The following is a 20,720-nucleotide window of genomic DNA, read 5'->3' as shown; positions in this document are numbered from 1 at the left end:
TCAAAAAACTATACTGGAGGCTCTGCAGCCATTCGCAAACAGCATAAGCATGACGTTTTTTTATGTACAAAGAATACTCCACGTGATTTCAGGTTGTTCTGAAATTGTTCATTGATGCATTCTTTAGCTCTTTGTAGGAGCGGATTCTCAACAGACTGGAGTGTATTCAGCTTAGATTTCAGGGTGTGGAGTCCTATCTTTAATGTTTGCTCATGCTTTGTTGAATTGTGGTCCTCATCGGGTAGGTCCGTGAAATCTTCTAGAACCTTGATGGCATCTTCTTGTCTTAAGTCCATATAGATGTTCAGAGCTTGGCAATAGCAAACCAGTAGTCTGAGGGTAGAAATCTTATCCCTGAACATTGGATTATTGCTAAGTTCTAGTGGCTGCTTGGCTTCACAAGCGACAGTTTCGTAATTCTGAGACCATTTGGGAAACGAAGTCTTTAAAGGTGTATGTTGCTCAAGCTTAACCATTTCTTCTTTGATCAAGCACACAAATGTTTCGCTTTGACTTCGATTCGAAACAATTTCTCGGCTAAGTGTTGGTTTCCTAACAAACCGTTCCAAATTGGCCACATTCTGTTGAACAGTGACTATTCCAGATGTGGCATCTAATAAAGCACAGAGGTTGACTAAATGGTCAATTGTTTTTGTCGTGTCTAAGTTTGGATTATCACCTGCACCAGGTGAAGCTGTAAGACCAACAATTTGAGGCAGCTGTGCCGAAGGATCTTCGAGCTTGCGACGAATGTAGTGGAACATAAGCTGTGCTTGTAATGATGACTTCCGTGCATGGTGACACTCATCCATTATGACTAGGGTAATTTTGGTTTGAGTTTCTGATAGTAAAGCTAATCTGACCATGTCGCGATTTAGCTCATCGAAAAATTTCCCGACAGTACAAACCACAATTTCACATTGGATAAGTGCATCTTTTATTGTGCCGATACTATCCCCCACAATGCATTCTACATGAGCCCCGTGGATATATGATTGCAGAGTTGCATATTGTTGATCGGCTAGTGGCCTTGTGTTGACCAAGAAAATCACTTTGGCCATATCACCTGATGCTTGTACCTTTTTCAGATGCTCCGTAATTATAATTGCTGTTACAAGTGTTTTCCCACTACCAGTTGGAGCTACAAAGATGTAATTCTCACCCCTAATCCCAGGCTCAGCAAGCTCTTGTTGATAGTCTCGAATCTTATGTCCTGCTGGGAGTTTTAGTTGATACACTGTAAAAACAAGTGGGACATTTTAACAAACTATAGTGGGTCAACTAAACTCATAAGCAGTGGGTCACACATTTGTCATACCCTCAAGAGTGGATTAAATGATGATCCAATGGATGGTTATATCGATTGTACTAACGGTAAGATATAAACCTTGCATGTAAGTGAGTTCAGTATTGTGAGTCTACATTACCCATTCTAAACCCCAACTATATTGCGTTTGGAGGCACTGATATAAACATATCAGTATAATTATACGTATTATACTTGCTGACATATCTTCATGAGTCCTAATCTGGAGAAGTTTGTTTAATTCACCCTCCGTATGGTTATATGAAGTTAGTCCTATAGTGCATGTGGATCTATCATCTCTTAGTCTACATATTAGATGTGCTTCAGACAGTGCTGATGCCTCCGTGGACGCTGAAGCTACAGTACTAGCTGTTCTCTACTCTGCACAAAGGTGCACGTCCATTCGCTGTTTGGCACAAAGGTGCACACCTGTTCAAATTAACTAATTTGAACTACACAAGGGTGCAAATTTGAATTGAAATTGAACTTGTATAACAATTGAAATGGCTGATTTGACAGCTTTGAAGCGCAGAAGAGGCGTTGTCAAGGCCTCCATAACAAGACTAGCGACCGAAGTAACTGAACTTGAAGCAACTGAGTACAACCTCTCCATTGCTGCCCGTGCGCAACAAGAAATTAGAGAGACTGACTTCAAGACACACCATTTCAGTGTGATTGATGCTTCGGACGACGAAGAGCTAGTTGGTGCCGAACTAGACGTCCCAGACCAACATAATGACGATATATATAACCAAACTCTATCCCAGATTGCAAGTGTTGTGCGGCTCCTCATTGGCTACACATGTTTCTAGTGGACCGATTCCATCGAACTGTTATCAAACGCCGGCTAGCCCACTTGCAGGCACGGCTAATTGCAGTGAATTCCGATGTAACCAGATTAACTCCTGAGCATCGTGACGTACACTTAGTATACACTTATATTAGCAGCAACTCTCGGAATTCAAGAGGAAGCGGTCCGATCTAAGAAGTGAAATAGCAGCCATTACACCCGAACTGTTTGACTCTCTACTCGGCTATTGAAACTCAAGATTTTTGACATGTCAGTAGAAGTCACTAGCCTGCTTTACAATCCAACACTTGTTCCAGATTCCTCTACACCAGAACCCCGAGGCGTTACCTCAAAGTCCCTACATTTGACGGTGACATTTTGCACTGGAGTTTTTCTGGGAGCAATTAATTCTACATTGACATATCTGACACTGAGAAATTGGTATACCTTCGTCTTTCTATCAAGGATGGATCCATCATTGAAAGATTATCCCACACAGGGGATCAGTATAAGGAAGCTGTCGCATCTCTGAATTACAATCGTCCTCGCCTCATTCACCAGACTCATGCGAAGAAAATCTGTGAAATACCCAATCTCAAAGATGGATCAGGACGGGAATTGAGAGACATTGTGAAACAACATCTGCGTGCTCTCAAGTCCATGGGACAAGAACCCAATGGCCCCTTCATAACCTCTATGTTGGAGCTCAAATTTGACAAAGAAAATGTTAGAATGGCAGAAGGCTAGTCAAGATTCTTTGGAACACCGAGAAATTACTTAAAATTGACTTCAGCAGGTTGATCCCCTTTTTTTTCTCCATCTTTGCTTTGTAGAATAGAACGAGACTCAAAGGAGGTCCGACATGCATGAACGAATCACTACAAGTTTAGTGCATTTGGCCTGGACATTATCATGTGACCGCAATGACATCAATGCACTGAACTTGTAGTGATTCGTGCACGCATGTCTGACCTCTTCTGACTGAGACTACATGTATTGTCAAGACTTGCACCGCTACTGTGCTGACTGAGCAAATTAATGAGCATGTGCATCCACCTTAGGTGACCTTATAGCAATCAAGCAACCTGAAAACTCTGTAATAGCTATAGTTAGTAGCTTTATATTATGTAGATTTGACACTTCCACCGAGGCAGCAGCATCCGCGGTGCTTTCATTATTATATCACTACTGATAATAATATACCTTTAATTTTGCAAATTCAAAGCTTATTTATCAATTACCTTGTTCACGGTCAAGAGTAGCCTCGATCCCAGGCCGCACTTCCTCATAGAGTGCAGTGAAGGAGGCTAGGTCAAGAGATGGATTATCAGTTTTCTTGAACCACTGTCTGACAGCTTCCATTAAGGCAAGACTCGGGTTCTTCTGGTACCTCAATGATATTTGTGATAGTGTTGGAGTGTCAAGACCAAGTTCCATTCCCACTTTATACCATACTTCATATCGAGCTAAGAACTTTCTAAAAAGGCTGTTTACTGTTATGGAATCATCATCTGAAGAGATACCTAAAAAGTAAACAAATTTGGTATGTGCGTATCTCTATATAGGCTATACAACTGCCACTTGCATGGTGTAATAATTTTACTTATACATAGGTATATATATAATTATACCTTCATCAAACCAGCGTTGTTGTGATTGTGAAAGCTTAAAAGATTGCTCTGGGTTGAAAGAACATATCCAACTTTGTTCACACCAAATCATGTTATGTTCTATGTCTGTGGAGCCACAAGTGCAAGTAAAGCCAATATCACAAGTCAACGGTTTCATTGCGTAATGATAACTTTCGCATGCTTTTTCAATCCCAAGAATCACAGTCGTCTTGATCAGAGATAAAGGTGGTTGATAATCCTTGTACTCGGTATATATCTTAATACTAGAGCTATATGCAAATAGTGTTATTGTACAATCATACCCAGGCAGAGAAAATTGTGCACAATTTTTATATACACAAACCGGATCTCCCTTATTGAGATCTGTGCGTATTCTCCATGGCCAGAAGTCACTGTTTTCTTGAGACGTTACGAAGCAGATTAAGAATCCAAAAACGTTGGTAGCCATTGGGTGTTGAACTACAAGACAAGAGTCCCTGGGTTCTTTGCAATAGTTACTCAAATCTTGAGGGCTTAAAAGTGTTATGAGAACACACGGCATTAAGAACTGATGCGAGCTAATTTGAGAGAGTAAGCATAACCCTTTGAGTAGCTTTATAGCATTATCATGTGTAAAAGCACTGTCATAAACACCTTGAACATCATAAAAGTTAGCGTATGTAAGCAGTCCAGTACTTCTAATGTTTCCGATTAAAGAGATCAATAAAGACATTAGCAAGGAGACGTCTTCAAAAATAAAGTTGGGAAGAATATCACTAAAGTAGATTAGTAGATTAGATTTATGTAGATATGCAAGAGCGTCCTTTAGCTGCTGACCAGGCTGGATACCACAAGTATCTGAAATGTGAATAACCTTATCAAGAGTAATCACTTTTGAATTGTTTAGTTGAAGTGTGTTTTTAACAGAATTCCAGAGATAAAACCAAGAATAAGGAATCTGTTCTTTGTTTATGCTCCGCAAAGTCCCCAAAACTTTAAAAACTTCTTCTTGATTAACTTCACCAGAGAAATCCGAAGCAAATGTATGCCTGTTTTCTACAAGATCAATTTTATTTTGTGAAATTTTACTCATCAATAATGGAGCCATTACTATCCATTTTTCAGAAATATCTGGGAAATGTTCAAGCATCTCCGCTCTGAACTGAACATCAAGAATACCGAAAGATGATAGTTGCGGAGTAAGCAACGGTAAAATGCTTAAGATAAGAGAATGCTTACACTCCACTGCATGAATTAAATGGAGACTTTGTAGCTCATCACTAGCACCTTGCATTAATGTGACTATGCGGCTTTTATTGTCTGTTAGCTGATCAGTCGGGATATGCATCGAATCAATAACAGGTGAGCTATGTTCCTCACTTGGGTCGAGTGGCATATGTTTCGTAATACGCCGTTCATCATTTCCAGCATTTTGCTGTGGTTCATTGACAGCATAAGCTATAAGTGGACTGTGTTGTTCGTGTGGCAAGAAATCTTTCGATTCTGATAAATCATTTGCTGACGTTTCAGCCTTGGGCAAGTTATCCTTCGATTCTGACAAATCATTTGCAGAGGCTTCTGTCTTGGGTGGATCAGGTAAACTATCTTGATCTTGATCACTAGCTGATAACGGAAACTTTTGCTTTAACTCGGCTGCGTTATTCGCTAAAAATGCTTCTACAGTTTCAGATTGTAACAATTTTAAGTTGTTGTCTTCCAGAATGAAAAACCTGGAAATACATGTCGAACCAGATTCCATTACAATCTGATCAGAAAAGTTAGATCCCACAAAAAGCACTGTTGATACAAGTACGTCCACTCCTCCTTCTTTCAGGGCAATTTTGAGCTGTTCTTCAGCATCTGCGCATGAGGTATGTACATTTCTATATTTCTGTTGCATGTATAAATTTTAAACTTACCTCTGTCTGAAGCAATTTTCTTTTGTAGCCACTTCAGATGACTTTCACAAGGTTCAAAAACATATCCTGGGTACTCAGTACAAATCACTTTATCATGCGAGTTAGCCGGCACAGAAGGTAAAAAATGAAGGGACTTGGAGCAAGGACAAGCGAATGTAATTATGATTGGAAGGCTACTACTCTCCAAAAAGAACCGCTCAATTTGGGCTCTTATTTGACGCAAGATGCCTCTACACAGTGATTGTGAAATACTTGCACTAGGAACAGAAGTACAGTAGATTCGAATACAATCAATGAATTCAGTGAAAACAAGGAAAGCGTTACCACCTACAATAAATGAAACCACATTTTTGCAGCTCATCGTGCTTACTGATATCTTCCAAATTATCTCGCCGCCTTGAATTCCAGCAAGCATTGTCATTAGTGTCGAGGGAAAAAGCCAGGTGGTATGCACTTACACTTAGGCACTAAAAATAATGGGGCTACTTCCATATCCTTGGCTTGTGGGAGGAGGGTGCACATAGAACAGTTTGCATCACATTTGTGGAAACGATTTGAACAAATCGGATCACAGATGTGGAAAGGATTTGAACAAATTGGGAGTACTTGAAGCAAAGAGGGAATGAAGTAGCCTTCAGCTGACAAGTTCATTATTAGGTGGTGCTCTCTAAAGAAGCTAAAAATCCATTCACGATCAACCCCTGTCCTGCTCATAGTCTCATCAAGAAGTGTAAGACCGACATCATTACTCAGTAAGCCATGTTCCTGAAGGTTTTTCCATTCACCAGGGAAAATAATGAATGTTTTGGGGTTAAGAAGAGTGCCTAGAATAGATAGCAGATGTCTTGATTCCACTATCACATAACTGTTAAGAGATTCTGTCTCACGGTACCACAGAAATATTCCTAGTTCATGGAAATAACTTAGAGCTGCACTTGAGCTGATTTGATGCTTCTTTGCTATTTCGTTAGCTTTACTAAGGGTTATAATGCCTGTGCAGGGCTGTTGTAATCGTGATTCATTTTCCAAGTCAAGTTTGTATGCAATCCATTTCAAAGGTATCTTTGTCTTTGTGAGCTGTGTTTCCGTTATTATTTTCTCACGTAAATCTTTAATTCCAGGGTCTTCACAGAAATCTCCTGATTTGGTGTTGTCTACTTCAAATACAGTGTCATCATAGCTTGGGCGAAGGGACCTTTCAGTTTGAAGCAAATTTTTCTTGAAATCATTATACTTTCCTTTTATTTCATTGTCTTGAATCATCATCTCGTCCTTAAAAGTTCCAATTAAAGCGACTTTAGGAAAGAGGTTTATATCATCAGCAGCATTTTGAAACAATGCATTTTTTACTTCATCAGGTAGTTGAATAAACCTTTGATTCATATCAAATGCAAAGAACTCCAAAAAAGCAAGGCATCGTTTAATGTACTCTTTGCAAGTATACGGAGATTCACTTTCGCTCTCAAGTGGACAGGTGGGTCTTGTAACAGCGTTAGAATCATCCGAAAAATCACTGATACGAAACACAATGCCATAAATGGATCTGAATTTGGCGAAGCAAGGGAGAAGATCCTGAAACATTGGCTGGCCCCCTGTGTCCCACAAAGTAAGAAATACCTTATCCTGCTCACTACTGTATACAGCATCATTACGTTGGAAAACTGGGATGTTGGAATCAGGTAACAATTCAACTGTTTGTACAAATAGAAGCTCATGTTCAAATAGGATAGTACTGGTTTCATTCTTGGCAAATAAAAGGTTTTGTAGATGCTTTCGAATTGAGGTCTTTCCGACTCCAGTGTGCCCGATAAGGATCATATTCAAATGTGATACTTCCTGAAACTTCGAGTTGCTTACCACATCAATCATATCTAGCCTCGTCTTCTCCAATTCTACGGTGAAACATTAGCACATGTGAACAATAATTATCTTGACTTACCTAGAATGTATTCAATTTCTTTAGTAACTTCCGATACATTATGAGGACGTAAACGCTCATCGTCAGACAACCATTTGTGCTTAAAAATGTTGTATAGCACGTGACTCCCGGGTAGCTCGGATTTTTCATCATTACTGTCATGATGCAACAAAATAGTTGTTGTTTTAAGCCATGTCAAATCTGCTGAAGATACTGCGGCTGCGTACTCCTGAGCACGTGGAAAGTATGATTGCTTATACAGAGGAAAAAACTGTGCAGTTAAGTTGACAATACTTTCTTCAACGTGTACAAAAACTGAGTTTTCAGTTCCTCTGAAATAGGCAGAAGTATCATTCTGTAGACTAGCAAAGCCCTTAGCAATGTCTAATAAAAATGAAAGCTGTTCCATTTCAGACAAGGCACTACGAGATGAAGAAAGATAATCATTGATTGTCTGCAATTGAACTTCTTTGAGTACAATTATTGGATTATGTGAAAGCTCGTCATCCGTATGGATGCAACCGCCTTTCACTACATGCTCGTGTTTGTTTTCCAGAATGTAGTGAGCGTACTCAGTGAAGCTTGATTTGGTTTCTTCTGCCTCACATTTTAAAACAGTGCATGGTTGACCACTATGCAACCCCCTCCATAGAGTGCACGGACTTACGCCAACATCAATTACGTGTAAAAGTTCCAACTTCTTTTCACAAGTGATGAGTAAGTCATGATCATGTCTAAAGAGATGCCGATCACCAATTCTGACAGCAATAATATCGTGCTTTCTTAAGCTACGCAACTGAAATGCTGACAAGATCTTTAACTCTGTGATGTAATGGGGTGCTCGAAATACGATTTCAGTGCAACCTTTTCTGGCTTCATTGAACATGAGATGATACTTAGACAAACCAATAATATCAGTAAAAACATTCCATAAATCTTCGATTTGCAGTTGTGAAATTTTATTAAAATCGATATCAACCTTGCAAATGACGACAGTTTGATATTCCGGGGTATCGCCTACATTGTTTAAATAGAGAAAACATGCACGATATACAAAGTCTTTGAATGCACTCTCATATTTATTCATTTCAAAATCTTCTGTAGAAGAATCCGTTGAAGAATAAAGAAACTTTTTTCTTAAGAGTAGTAGCAGCTTATAGTTATACCAAGTACAATATCTGTTGTTTAAAAATATACTAAGGCTAGGAAAATCTTGCACAGAGCTTAAATCACCAGATACTGCTTCCCGAGAAACTTGTGGAAAATGCTCATCAGGGCAAAAGAGTAGCTCTAGATAATGCTTCACATTTGTAATATCATCATAGTGCAGAGTCGGATCTGCTAAAGTCGTAAACGTGTCAAACATTAAATCAGAAAATTTAACATGCATGTTTCTTGATTGGTCTAGCAGAGATTTCTTGAACTTCCTTATATCGTAGATCACATCATCAGACAATTCATCATCAGACACTGATTCTTCACTAAAACCAATTTTGAAGAAAGGAAATTCATTTTGATCAGGACATTTTTTTCCTAATACATAATCAAAAATGGAGCAGCGACTACAATTACAAGCAAAGCGTATATAGCTTGCCTTAACATTTAAAATTGGTGAAGCAGATGAGTGGCTCAAGTTTGGATTCAGAGCTTTTGTAAGAGATTCACTTTCTTGTTTAGGGCCTGCATATCGTGAGTAGATGGATATACGTGCGTTGTTTAATTATTATATTATTGCCCACTCTATAACTACCGGTTAATAAGGGTACTTGGTTAATAAGCGCACATTATCGAATAGGCGCATACCTGTTAGCAGACCAAGAAGCCTGGAGAGAAGGCGCATGGTTTTCTGCACAGTTTTATGCCCAACAACTGGTCTCCACACTCTTTATTGTTAAGTCTCTTTCACTACCGGTAGTTGTGTTACTGCTGTCACAGATATGACTATAGACCTCTTGCAGACAAACGATCGAGCTAGCTAATGCTTCATTGAAACGTCGTGGGCGTGGTTACTTTCTATAAGCACATCCGGATAATAGGCGCATAGGCCTGCTCTTTTCCCTATAGGCGCATGCGCTTACTAACAGGTACATTGTACGCATGCTATAATAATATAATTATAGGCAATAATTATAGGCATGCAATTGCCAGTATAAAAAAACGTACTCACCAATATGTTCAGCCAAATACTGACAGACATTATAAGCTATCTCTCCTTCGCCAAGACGCAGTAAGATATTCAGTAGAGACATGTATGTTGCTTCAGAAGGATTGTGCCCTCGCCAAAAAGATAAGCAATTAATCATTGCAATTTGATTGCAATTTTCATTTTGTAAATCTGTTTTTTCACTCTCAGTCAAGTTCATCAAATGGAAGTAATACTCAATCCTGTCAAAATTCTCAGCCAAGTAGGGAATGTCCTTTTCCTCTATTTCACTGTTAAGTTGCTCAATAGTGACATTGTATTTTTCTCTTAGCTGCTGAATAGTTAATGGCCCAGGTACTGCAACAGAAATTATAAGCATTAATATAAACATGCCTCGAGGTATAGCCGCACGAGAGATACGGTAAAGCTGTGTGTGTGTGCATGTGTATGTATTCCAGCTGTAACTGCTCAACGATTGCAATGAGACGAAAACTAACAGCTTCTAGTCATGTTCTCTTGGATTTTGATACGTGGATTTAGCTCAAGTTACGGCTAGTTTGACTTACAGTGAAGGCTGTTGCGTTTCTTTAGAATCTTCACATCTGTTTGCACAAAATGTTTATTCAACTTACAAGTTAGCCTTGCACTAAAGCGCTATATATATAATATAGCTGTTTGTTAGCTATACAAGAGTTATAAAAGAGCTGCAAAGTTGCATGCATGTACACTACCGGCAGCCTCTGACTTCATTGCAGACCCACCCCTTTCATTGACAGGAAGTGCAAAAAATTATACATTGTAGATCTACGCTTCTACTTGGATATCAATACCCAATTAGCCGATAGCTTCTGTTTTTATTAAGCTCCTCTTCTATAATGAAAGTACAGCGGGTGCAGATGCCTCGGTGGATTAGCCGATAGCTTCTATTGCTATTCAGCTACTCTTGTATAATGAAAGTACAGTGACGTGGGTGCTGATGCTTTGGTGGATGTGTCAAAAAGCTAGATAACATAATATACTAGCTATAATTATTGCTAATACACATAGATATCATAATGTTCGTACGGTAATTTTGCTGCATATAATATAATCACAGGGAAACTCAAAGAATGGGAAATTATCGACCATGATTGATGCTAAAAAGGATGACAAAAATACACAGTTTACAAGATAAAATCATAGTAATGGCTCCTGCACCAGTACAGTAGAGCCTGCCTTGCAGCTCTCTTCTCACTCTTGCAGCTACCAATAGCTAGCGTTCTAGTGCAGAGCTAATTACTAAGTAGAGTAGCAACACTCCATGGACAAGTTTTTCTACGCATGCACTCTCTGAAAAAGCTGCAATAACATTACAAGTAAGCAAAACTAGGCATAACTCGAGAACGAAGCATATTTTGCAAATCCACGAATTAAAATCCAAGAAAACATACAGTGCAACAACCAAAGAGAGTAGAACTTTTGATTTTTTACGTTTTTGTGAATATCTTCTAAACTAAATGTGATTGTATCAATTTGAGTGCAGGTACTGAAAGTTCAACTATTGGCGCTTCCATTGGACCACCACCTGTTACATCATATGATATCATCATTCCAAAATGGCTGCTAGAATATGTGTACATTGGAAAATATGTTAGGCCTAACCCTAACCCGCCTCGGGTAATTATTATATCAATCAAGACAACAAATGCTACTCGATATAGCTATATATATATATATATATATACATGCACCAGGTACAGGAACTTGGTCCATGCTAAAGTGCGGCTCTTTCTTTTTAGCTTTACCTCTGAAAGGTAGCTTCCTACCTAGCTATGATCTCAGTAATAGACCCTATAATATAGACACGTCATGTTGGCAAATGCAGGACAGATGGTTGGGGCTCGCTAAACACCAAGAGGGCAGGAAATAAGGGCGGGGCTCACTGCTTGGACTCTCCTCTTTAATCTATGCTCAAACACAGTGTCTATACAGCGATTTTTCGATAGCCATGCCCCCTATAGTCGGCTAAAGCGAGGAAAGTATTAACAAGCACTATTAACATTAATCTGCATGTGCGTGTGAACGAGGCTCAAGTGAACATTTGCTATAAATAATACTCACCATTTTTCTGCGCCAAGTACTGACACACGTAATCAGCTATCAATCCTTGGTCAAGACTCACTAAGATGTTCAACAGAGATTTGTATGTCGCTTTCGAAGGATTGTGTCTTCGCCAGTAAGACAAGCACATAATCATTGCATCTTGAATGTTGTGATTTCCCTTCAGTTGCACATCACCTTGTTCTGAAGGAGTTAAATCCATCTCGTAAATATAGAGCTCAATCCTATCAAAATATTTAGCCAAGTGGGAGAAATCAGCTTCCTGTAATTCAGTGTTGAGTTGCTTATCAGTAACATTGTGTCTTTTCATTAGCATTAGAATACCTGCACAGAAAAAAAAAACATAATTATTATTGCTAATTTGACACAAAAAAGTGCCAATATTGAGGTTACATAATGCGCATTATATAGGTGCGAATGCATTCAATTGAGTTTCAGTATGCATGCATGTCTTTTCTGCATGCAGATCAATGATTATCCTATACTACTCCATCTATACTCTAGGCGTGATAGCCTCTCACACAGCTCTCAAACTCAAAGGAATCCATAGAGCTCCCTCCTCTGTCTGTGTCACACCTGCAACTGTGCGAATCAGGTACGTGCATGGGCAACTATGGTATACGCATGCGTGTGCATGCATGTGTGCGCATTACCAGGGCATTGCGCTTTATAAATTGGCAAACCTCACCTATATAAATTCGCCGAATTGATAACGTTTCCGGTAGTAGAGTAACACAATTAAGTATATAATTATAATCAACTGAAGGCCATATTTAAGTAGCATTATAATGTAATTTTGTAAGAATATTGCAGTGAAGATTCTGACCTGCATGTATATACATCTAACTATGTATAAATATATATACAGTACAATTGTAAGTATTGAAACTGTATATTCTCAAGCCGATATAAACTATTGTGTATTACAGTCACCTTTTTCATTTACTAGTGTTGGTATACTTGGTGAGGGTCCAGGAGGACCCAGTGCTACTGATAATGAAGTCCTAGTTGGCACTAGTGAACCCTCGGTAGGCTGCTGAGATGGAACAGGGTCTGGCACTAGAAACCGTTCTTGAAGTCCTACTCTCGGCAGATCAGCTGCATGTATAATTGAAAAGTATATATACAGCTTCATGCACTGCAGCGTAATTCGTAAACTATGATTAAATTAAATGGCTCTCTTAAAACATTCGAAAGCCATGCATGCAGCAAACCTTAGGAAATAAAACCATGCATTCTTAATTAGTATTGAGGTGGTTCATAGCTGAGCCTGATTATTATTAATTTAATCATAAAACCCATAAAATTATAATCATTGCAAAAAAACGTATAGCGGGTAATTTTCGGAGGACATAATATTCGTGGTTCAGCAATATTGAGACATTTTGTAGATAATATTTTCATGGTTGGAGCTTGCACTGCAGGTAAAGGTAAGCAAGGTCGCTTCATTTTGGTAAATATTCATGGTCAGACCTTCAACCACAAAAACCACGAATATTTTGCCCCATGAAAACTACCCTCTATATACGGTACTCCAGTGTAGAAATATCGAGTGTTGCAGAGTCTGACATTGAAGTGCCCATAGCTGCTATTGAATCCTTGGTCAAAGGAACATGCAGGGTCTGGAATTACTGGAGTTTGTACTTGAGATGATGGTGTCAGGGCTGTACAGTTGGTAATAGAGATCTATAAACAAGTTTATGATCAAAAGAATATAAATTATAGCAATGCAGCTTTGTGTTCCACGCATGCACTACGGATTATTATTGTGTGGCGGATGGAAAGAGCTATTATACAGGCATGTATGTATAATTGTTTTACAAAGCCTGACACTAATTATTTTGATGATACTAGGGAGTCTGTGACTGTAACTGCAAGTGCTTGCCATCCATAATATTAGTTGGTAACCGATGTGCAGCACTGAACCTGCATCAAAACATTTTTCCAAGTCGAGGACCAGTTAGGAGAAAAAAGACGGCCAAAAGACAAATAGAAAATCAGTAGAGCTTGTAGAAGGCACCTTTTTGAAGAAGATCTAGTAGAGTGACAACCAACAACAGTTTTGAAACTGAAAGCTATATACGTATATACAGTGTGTGCTTGCTTTCTATCACTCTAGAGTATCAGAAGAAAAGACAGTCTGCACTGCTATACAAATATGAACAGGTTTAGATGATGGCGCAGTATACACTTGTACATTTGCAATATATAATTATACCTCACTCTGCTCAAAACACTGATCTCCACACTAGCTTGTGGCAACACAACGATACATTAAGATGAACACTGCCAACTCCTCAGCCTAACTGCATGGACTGTGTTGTGTTTTGTTAATCATTATAATGTTGTTCTTGTTCTCACTGCATCCCAGAAGAGGTACATAGGGACACTTTTAATGAACCAAATTGTTGTCTTACATTCTTGACTCCTGCGCATCGTATTTGTTCATCTAGCAGCTACCGTTTTTGATTGTTTATTTGCCTTTGGAAAGTTGATATATATACCTATATATAGATCTACCTATGCAGGCAGCAAAGCAGCTAGTACACAAAATGCATACCCTTTAGCGGCTAATTTGTTTGAAAAATGCATCAAATGTTGCTTCTCTCAAGCAGGATCGTCTGGGGCGCAAGCACTTCTGTATAGAGGAGTATATCTATATAGATAGATGACCAACATACTCGTGCTAATGGATGTTTACGGTATGTCACAATGGATTGGTGTAATCTACATGGTATGTTTAATTTATCATAGAAATCAAAGCCTCCCAGATCGAAGCTGGCAGTCAACTTCTTGTAAGTTTTGTGTTTTTGTTCTTATAGAGGTTTCCATGTGAACCAGGTTAAATTGTAAACAAGACCCTGGCTCAACATACCTCAGGCCAGAGTTGTTCTCTGTTGGAGCAATCAGTGACCTCATCTGCTATCAGGCACTGCTACGAACCTTCCTTAAAATCTTCTCACAGATTTGGTCACCAAGGATACTGATGATCTGGTTTTGTATGTCAGGGTATGTATCTAAGTGGCATTCCTACCTGCCTTCTCGAGATGTTCTCTACGGGTGGTGTCTCCAGCTGATAATTTGTAAGTTTATCAAGGCCCTAAAGTTGCCATGGTTTGTGCTTGCCGACTGTGCACCTTCTACATGCATCTGTACCACTATCACGATGATCACGAAGGGCTAGATTTTGTCGACCACACAAGACAATTGTCTGAGCTATAATCAATAAACTGCTAAACATTTTCTGCTCTCACTGACAAAATAAATGCATCACTTTCTGGTGGGCATATTCTCAAGGCAAATTAGCCAATGCAGAAACTTTCTCTCAAAAGTGGGGGTGGGCGTAATCTCGGAAGAGTATACAGTAGTAATCATTTGTGATATGTACTATACCGTTGGTAGTACATCACAAATGATTGAACGGTAGTACATATCACAAATGATTACTATGCGCATTAGAAACTCACATAATTGCACCGGTGGGGGCTCTTCTGCTGAATGATGCTCATCACTTGAAGGGGGCTCTTCTGCTGAAAGATACTCATCACTCGAAGATGAATGATCTACAATGACATACCGGTAGATAATTTGGAAATCAATCATGTAATAACTTTATCATCACATAGCCATAACAAATCATTACCATGTTGACAATATTTAGACCTCAGCTTTGTGGCCAGGTCTCTCAATAAAATTATATCAAGAGCATCAGCGATTTTCTCCCAATCAAATCCGTATAGTTCATAGTTATTAGCAATGTACTGAAGCAGGGTATTTTTCTGTTCACTGACGTCTGCATGAAATTAGGAGAGAAGCATTAATTTATAGACATGATGGGAAGATGCTTGTTTTTGTTATTGATACAGATCAGTCGCTGCCTATAATTATACCAATCGATGGCAAATGTCTGTGGGTCAGTGGGGTAGGGCAATGGGTTCAGATGGAAACAGAATCATTAGTGCATCATGATCCAGTCTAGAGAGTAGAACACCACAAACGTGTGAGTATAGTTGTACTTAAATGTTAATATCTTTTGATTGGAACATTTCTAAGAAATGGTGCTGCCATTTTGTATAGGTGAATGCAGAGGAGGAATGCCAGGGTCAAAAGGTCACTAATTAAAACACCACGTGGCCCTATGTTTTACATGTAAAACTGAGTTTACCCTCACGCCCCTGAGTTTATACACCACCAATAGCTTGATCCTCTTTATAATCACAACAGAAATCGGTTGAGCTATCGCGCCCCAGAGGAATCAGCTTGAGAGAGGAGATCTAGGATTTAATTGCAACCTTTGACCTTTTATTGCATTCTTCAAAACCACAAGATATGGAAATTAGCCTTCCGTGGCTAGGGTATAAATTTTGATGTATACTGGCTTGCTGCACTGGATAGATCTAGGTATAGTAAGCTTTCCAAGCAGGCAAATAAAGAACAGAAGCGCTAAGCTGCTATATATATGCAACAAAGGTCAAGAACCCAGAACAATAATCCTTAATTAAACGTGACCCTATTGACCCTGGCGTTCCTCCTCTGAGGTGAATGAATAAGCTACTAAAAATGTTTCCATAGCAACGAAAGTTGCATGGTGGGTTTGTGGTGATAATAGAACAGTAAACAATTGTTACAAATAATGGCTAATCGGTTAGGGAGAGGAAAGACCAACAGATTCCGGCTAAGGTTTAGGACTTCGTCACAACATCTAAAGAACTTTGGCTATTTTACGCAAGGTTTGATATTGCTTACGTATCTACACAGTGGCGGATCCAGGAAAAATGAAAGGGCGGTTCCAAACTACGAGCGCGTAGTGGAATTCCCGCACAGCGCAAAATTTTTTGGGATTACGTCCACTTCCGGTCACACATGACTAGGGAAAATCACAGGGGAAGTCCCATAATAGACTTGCGTAGAGCTAGCTAGCTGCCACGAACAGTCTAGTTGGGCGGAGTCCAACTACAAACAGTCAACTATCTAGCCTATAGGCTAACCTGAACACTCCTTTGGCAGTTGATACATCAAAACAACAGGTACAATCATTGACAATAGCTACAAAAACTGATAAATAACTAGCTGGTAGGCTGTAGTAAAGCCACAATATCTAGACTGAAAGGAGCACCCTGGGATCTCCCCCTGGATCCGCCACTGCTACACATATAGTAAGCTTGAAATAAAATAATTGTCTAACTTTTAATCAGAAAAGAAAGACTTTAGTTTTCCGAAGATAATCGATGTTACACACATTATTTTCTATATGATCACCCCCGCTTTCACCATTATTTCCCACAATAGATTTTTGTTTAATAATGTTGTATCTTATTCATTCACGTACACAATGGTGTCAGCATAATTTCTTAGAAATGTTCCAATCTTTTAAGAACAGTAGACTGTCGCTATTTCGGCTCTCTGAAGTACGTACGGCCACCTCGATATATCGGCCATTTGATTTGGCACAGAATAGTATACTAGCTAGATGTTTACTGCACAACACTCATCCTGAAATGCGGCCACTCGCTTTTCCATATACTGGTCAGTGCTGGCTGCCCCAAACAAGGTTTTCATGTAATTTTATAATGGCCGGATATGACGTTTTGGGTATGGTTTGGCAATGGATTACACTTGAGACCATAATTATCCTCGAGGCAGAACCGCATAAAATTTATATTCGAGGTAAGGTCGGTTTTTTAGCCGCGGTTATTTCCTGGGGCCACCTCGCTATTCTGACCAAGCTGTACTGTCCCAACGGTGACCGGATTAACTAGAGTCTATACCGTACAACTGTACTCATACATTTGTGGTATTCAACTCTCTAGACTGGATGCACTGTATGTGCACCCTTAATTATAGGGTTCCCTCAACTAAGTGGACCCAACTACTCATTGACAAGTGCATCATAGATAATGATGAACATGTTTGCATTGATTAATTTTGCTGCATGCAGGCAGAATCCAGATCACAAAGAGTGGGTAATGATCGACCATCACTTAACTGAAATTGCATTCTATCACTGACTCACATGCATATGCTACTATAATTAGAGAGAAGGTGCATTAACTTAATGCGTGCATGCATAATTATAGCACATACCATTTGGATGAAGTTTGTCCAATACCAACTGAGGAATGCCCAAGTGTTTACCAAAAAGAAGTGGATTAGTCAACTCAACTAATTCTTCATGAAGAGTTGAGAGTGTCAGTGTTGTAAGAACAGGGCCAGGGTTAGTTTCGATATCTCCAGCTATAATCAGCAACAAAAAATCCACCTCCAATATTTGTGGTGTCTTGTCCAAACCGGTTATCCAGGTTGTATCTGTTGAACAACGTTTGTTACTGTTACGATATTTTCTCAACTCTATTCGAAAGCATGTTTTTTTCTCCTTGTGATCAGAGAAGAGTTTAGACAAATATTGTTCCATTGGGAGTGCAGTACAGTTAATGGTCTGAACAAAACCTAGAGAAAGAGGGTGGTACAATGGACAATGATACATGCATGCATGCACTAAATAATTATGACCCATGTAAAATTGAGTTGCTATAATAATTATAGGAATGGCCATAAAGAGAACATACCAAAAACAATACCAAAAACAAGAAACTGGATTATTAGCGCATGCAGCTCATGCATGGGGTCAATAGCAGAGCTCTATATATATACGCTTATATTTGAGAGTGCGCCTAAAATGCAGTCATTTTCGAGCCCAACCCAGTAACTGGATGTCTCTGTGATGAGACCTGACTCGTAAGCTATAGCTAGAAAGTGAGCAAGCAAGGCAACTCTATTATGTTACAGTTCATATTTTACAGATTCAGTACAAAAACAATCATATTGATCAAGAATAACTGCGGAACAAAAAGACCTAATCTTTGTCTCACATTCTCTCAGCATAATCAGACAAACAGCATATGCCCAGAGAGTCATTCCAGATGGATATAATTATCACCAGCTATGCCATGCACTGTACAAGCTAGCCTCGATTCAAGGCCGATTAAAATACGGTCTGGTACGTATTGCAGGGGTGATACTGCGCAGCGCTTCAAATTACCCAGAATATGGGTAATCGTACTACGAACGTAAAACCTTAGTAAATTACACAGGAAATTAGTCCGTTTACTAAGAATATGTTCCGTAATACTTTATCTCTATGACTGAGTTCTGTGAAGCTGTGGCTTATGCCGTCTATTACGTTGGTCTAGAAGGCTTGAACACTAGTTTTAAGACAGAAGAGGCTCTCATCTACGTCTATATAGGATGGTCCTATAGCCGGGTTGTCTTCGCAAGTAGCAGTTTGAGGCACCATACATTTCGCATAGCCTGTACAGATTCAAGGTAAGACATCCTGACCATACAACCGTCATAGAGGTAGATGAGAGCCTCTTCTGGCTTCAGACTAGTGTTAAAGCCTTCTGGAACAACACAATAGAGAGCTAAGCTGATGTACAAAGATAGAAAATAGATGAGGGAAAGAAAAAAGGGGATTTCCCAGATTCTGGACAATAAACTAACGCGTGTGCACTATCACCATGCAATAGGTACCAGGCCGTATTTTAATCGGCCCGGAATCGAGGCTATGTATACAAGCTAGCTAGCTCATAGATATAAATTAGCTGAATCATAGATGGTGTTCGTTATGGAGGTTTTGGTGATATATATGAAGGTTCCACTGTATAATTATAGCTATAATTATGAATAAAATTATTGTAAACTGCGGATCACGAATTGTAGCCAGGCTAGCGGAATCCCCTGCATTCACTATCTATGGCTGAATCAATTCTAAATTTTCACTAATATCCTTCGCATAATTGGAAAAGCGCTTCAATTTGAGTACAAAAAACCTGCAGTTATATTCAAGTAAGCGCTAATAATCCTGTTTAGCTATAGTTCGTTCCTACAGTCTTTTCAAAGTTTGAATGGGCTAGAGAAGCAGTTAACAAAGCTCCAAAATTTGTTTACAGCAGGAATTAACTATGTGGTTGGCAATTCAAACCTCTCAACAAAGACTACATCTTTATATAACGACCAAAAGGCTATCCCAATGCATGGTATTCGTTAATTATGGAGGTTTTGGTTATAATATGGAGGTTCCACTGCAAGTGTATATAGCTATGAAAATTATAAACAGCGGATCACGAATTGTAGCCAGACCAGCGGAATCCCCTGCATTCACTAATCTGGTCTATTGCTTCTCCCATGTATGCATCGAGAAAAACACTCAAGTGACCGTCTTATTCAAGGGGTAGTTTGTTTGTTTTAATACCATGACGTGTATAGCACACCCTCATGCATTGTGCACAACTATATAATCACAGTGAATCAAACCCAACATACATGCAGTACTAACTGCATGGTTGTCTATACAGCTGCCCCAACCATCGAACACCACAAACCTCAAAAATGTTACATGAGACCAGTCAAGCATTCATTTTAACCCAAGGAACTTGCCCCCAATTAAATTAGACTCACAAGCCGTCACTGTTGCAGGCGAACAGCTTGCGAGTCTACAATTAAATTGGTATTAGGCCATACCATGCATGAATATAATGCTCAAGTCCCATGAAACTCGCCCCCAAAGCATGGTTTAAGGTTACTACATTATACCTTCCTGAGCATTTCCATAGTGCCCCATTGAAGCTGCACAGTTCGGGCAACTCTTCATGTACTTGTTGTTGATGTTCGAATGAGGCCTTTGGCGCGGCCTCTGAGTCTCCACCAGTCGACTCCAAGTAGAGTCTATAGACTCTAGACACTAGACACTAAGACTCTAGAGTTAGTCTAGACTCTATATATAGATCTAGACTAGTTGCAGCAGTGAGTATATATACACTTCAGTGTCTAATACATCTAGACCACTCCACAGCTAGCCAAACTGATCTCAGCTCAAGCTACATGATCTCTCTAGATTGTGTCACAGGATTCGAGGCTGGTCGCACATGTTAAAAC

General features: G+C 39.3%; 2 protein-coding genes across 3 annotated transcripts; both read right to left on the bottom strand.

Annotated features, from left to right (window-relative positions):
• Positions 1-8: 8 nt before the first annotated feature.
• On the bottom strand, positions 9-6,044 carry LOC135343010 (uncharacterized). Its single transcript, XM_064539919.1, has 4 exons — positions 5,626-6,044; positions 3,728-5,566; positions 3,338-3,619; positions 9-1,237 (listed from the first exon to the last, which is right to left on the bottom strand). The coding sequence occupies exons 1-4, from the start codon at positions 6,038-6,040 to the stop codon at positions 9-11; spliced, it is 3,765 nt and encodes a 1,254-aa protein (XP_064395989.1). The 5' UTR covers positions 6,041-6,044.
• Positions 6,044-20,695, bottom strand: LOC135343009 (uncharacterized). Of its 2 annotated transcripts, none has more exons than XM_064539916.1 (9): positions 20,379-20,695; positions 17,871-18,233; positions 15,430-15,579; positions 15,254-15,349; positions 12,720-12,884; positions 11,787-12,110; positions 9,711-10,043; positions 7,565-9,223; positions 6,044-7,517 (listed from the first exon to the last, which is right to left on the bottom strand). In XM_064539916.1, the coding sequence occupies exons 1-9, from the start codon at positions 20,434-20,436 to the stop codon at positions 6,046-6,048; spliced, it is 4,620 nt and encodes a 1,539-aa protein (XP_064395986.1). In that variant the 5' UTR covers positions 20,437-20,695; the 3' UTR covers positions 6,044-6,045. The 2 variants fall into 2 exon arrangements, with proteins under 2 accessions (XP_064395986.1, XP_064395987.1); XM_064539917.1 differs by having other exon boundaries at positions 17,871-18,092.
• Between the last annotated feature and the right edge of the window lie 25 nt (positions 20,696-20,720).

The sequence above is a fragment of the Halichondria panicea genome, chromosome 10 (genome assembly GCF_963675165.1).
Source record: "Halichondria panicea chromosome 10, odHalPani1.1, whole genome shotgun sequence".
NCBI lineage: Eukaryota > Metazoa > Porifera > Demospongiae > Suberitida > Halichondriidae > Halichondria > Halichondria panicea.
This window is presented reverse-complemented; position numbering and strand designations above follow the sequence as displayed.

Coding starts and splice junctions, on each gene's coding strand:
- LOC135343010 (XM_064539919.1), bottom strand. CDS start 6,040: ATGCTTGCTGGAATTCAAGGCGGCGAGATAATTTGGAAGATATCAGTA. Junction 5,567..5,625: donor GAAAATTGCTTCAGACAGAG/GTAAGTTTAAAA, acceptor CCTCATGCGCAG/ATGCTGAAGAACAGCTCAAA. Junction 1,238..3,337: donor TACTCTTGACCGTGAACAAG/GTAATTGATAAA, acceptor TTGTTTTTACAG/TGTATCAACTAAAACTCCCA.
- LOC135343009 (XM_064539916.1), bottom strand. CDS start 20,436: ATGAAGAGTTGCCCGAACTGTGCAGCTTCAATGGGGCACTATGGAAAT. Junction 18,234..20,378: donor CTATGGAAATGCTCAGGAAG/GTATAATGTAGT, acceptor CTCTTTCTCTAG/GTTTTGTTCAGACCATTAAC. Junction 7,518..7,564: donor AGAAATTGAATACATTCTAG/GTAAGTCAAGAT, acceptor GTTTCACCGTAG/AATTGGAGAAGACGAGGCTA.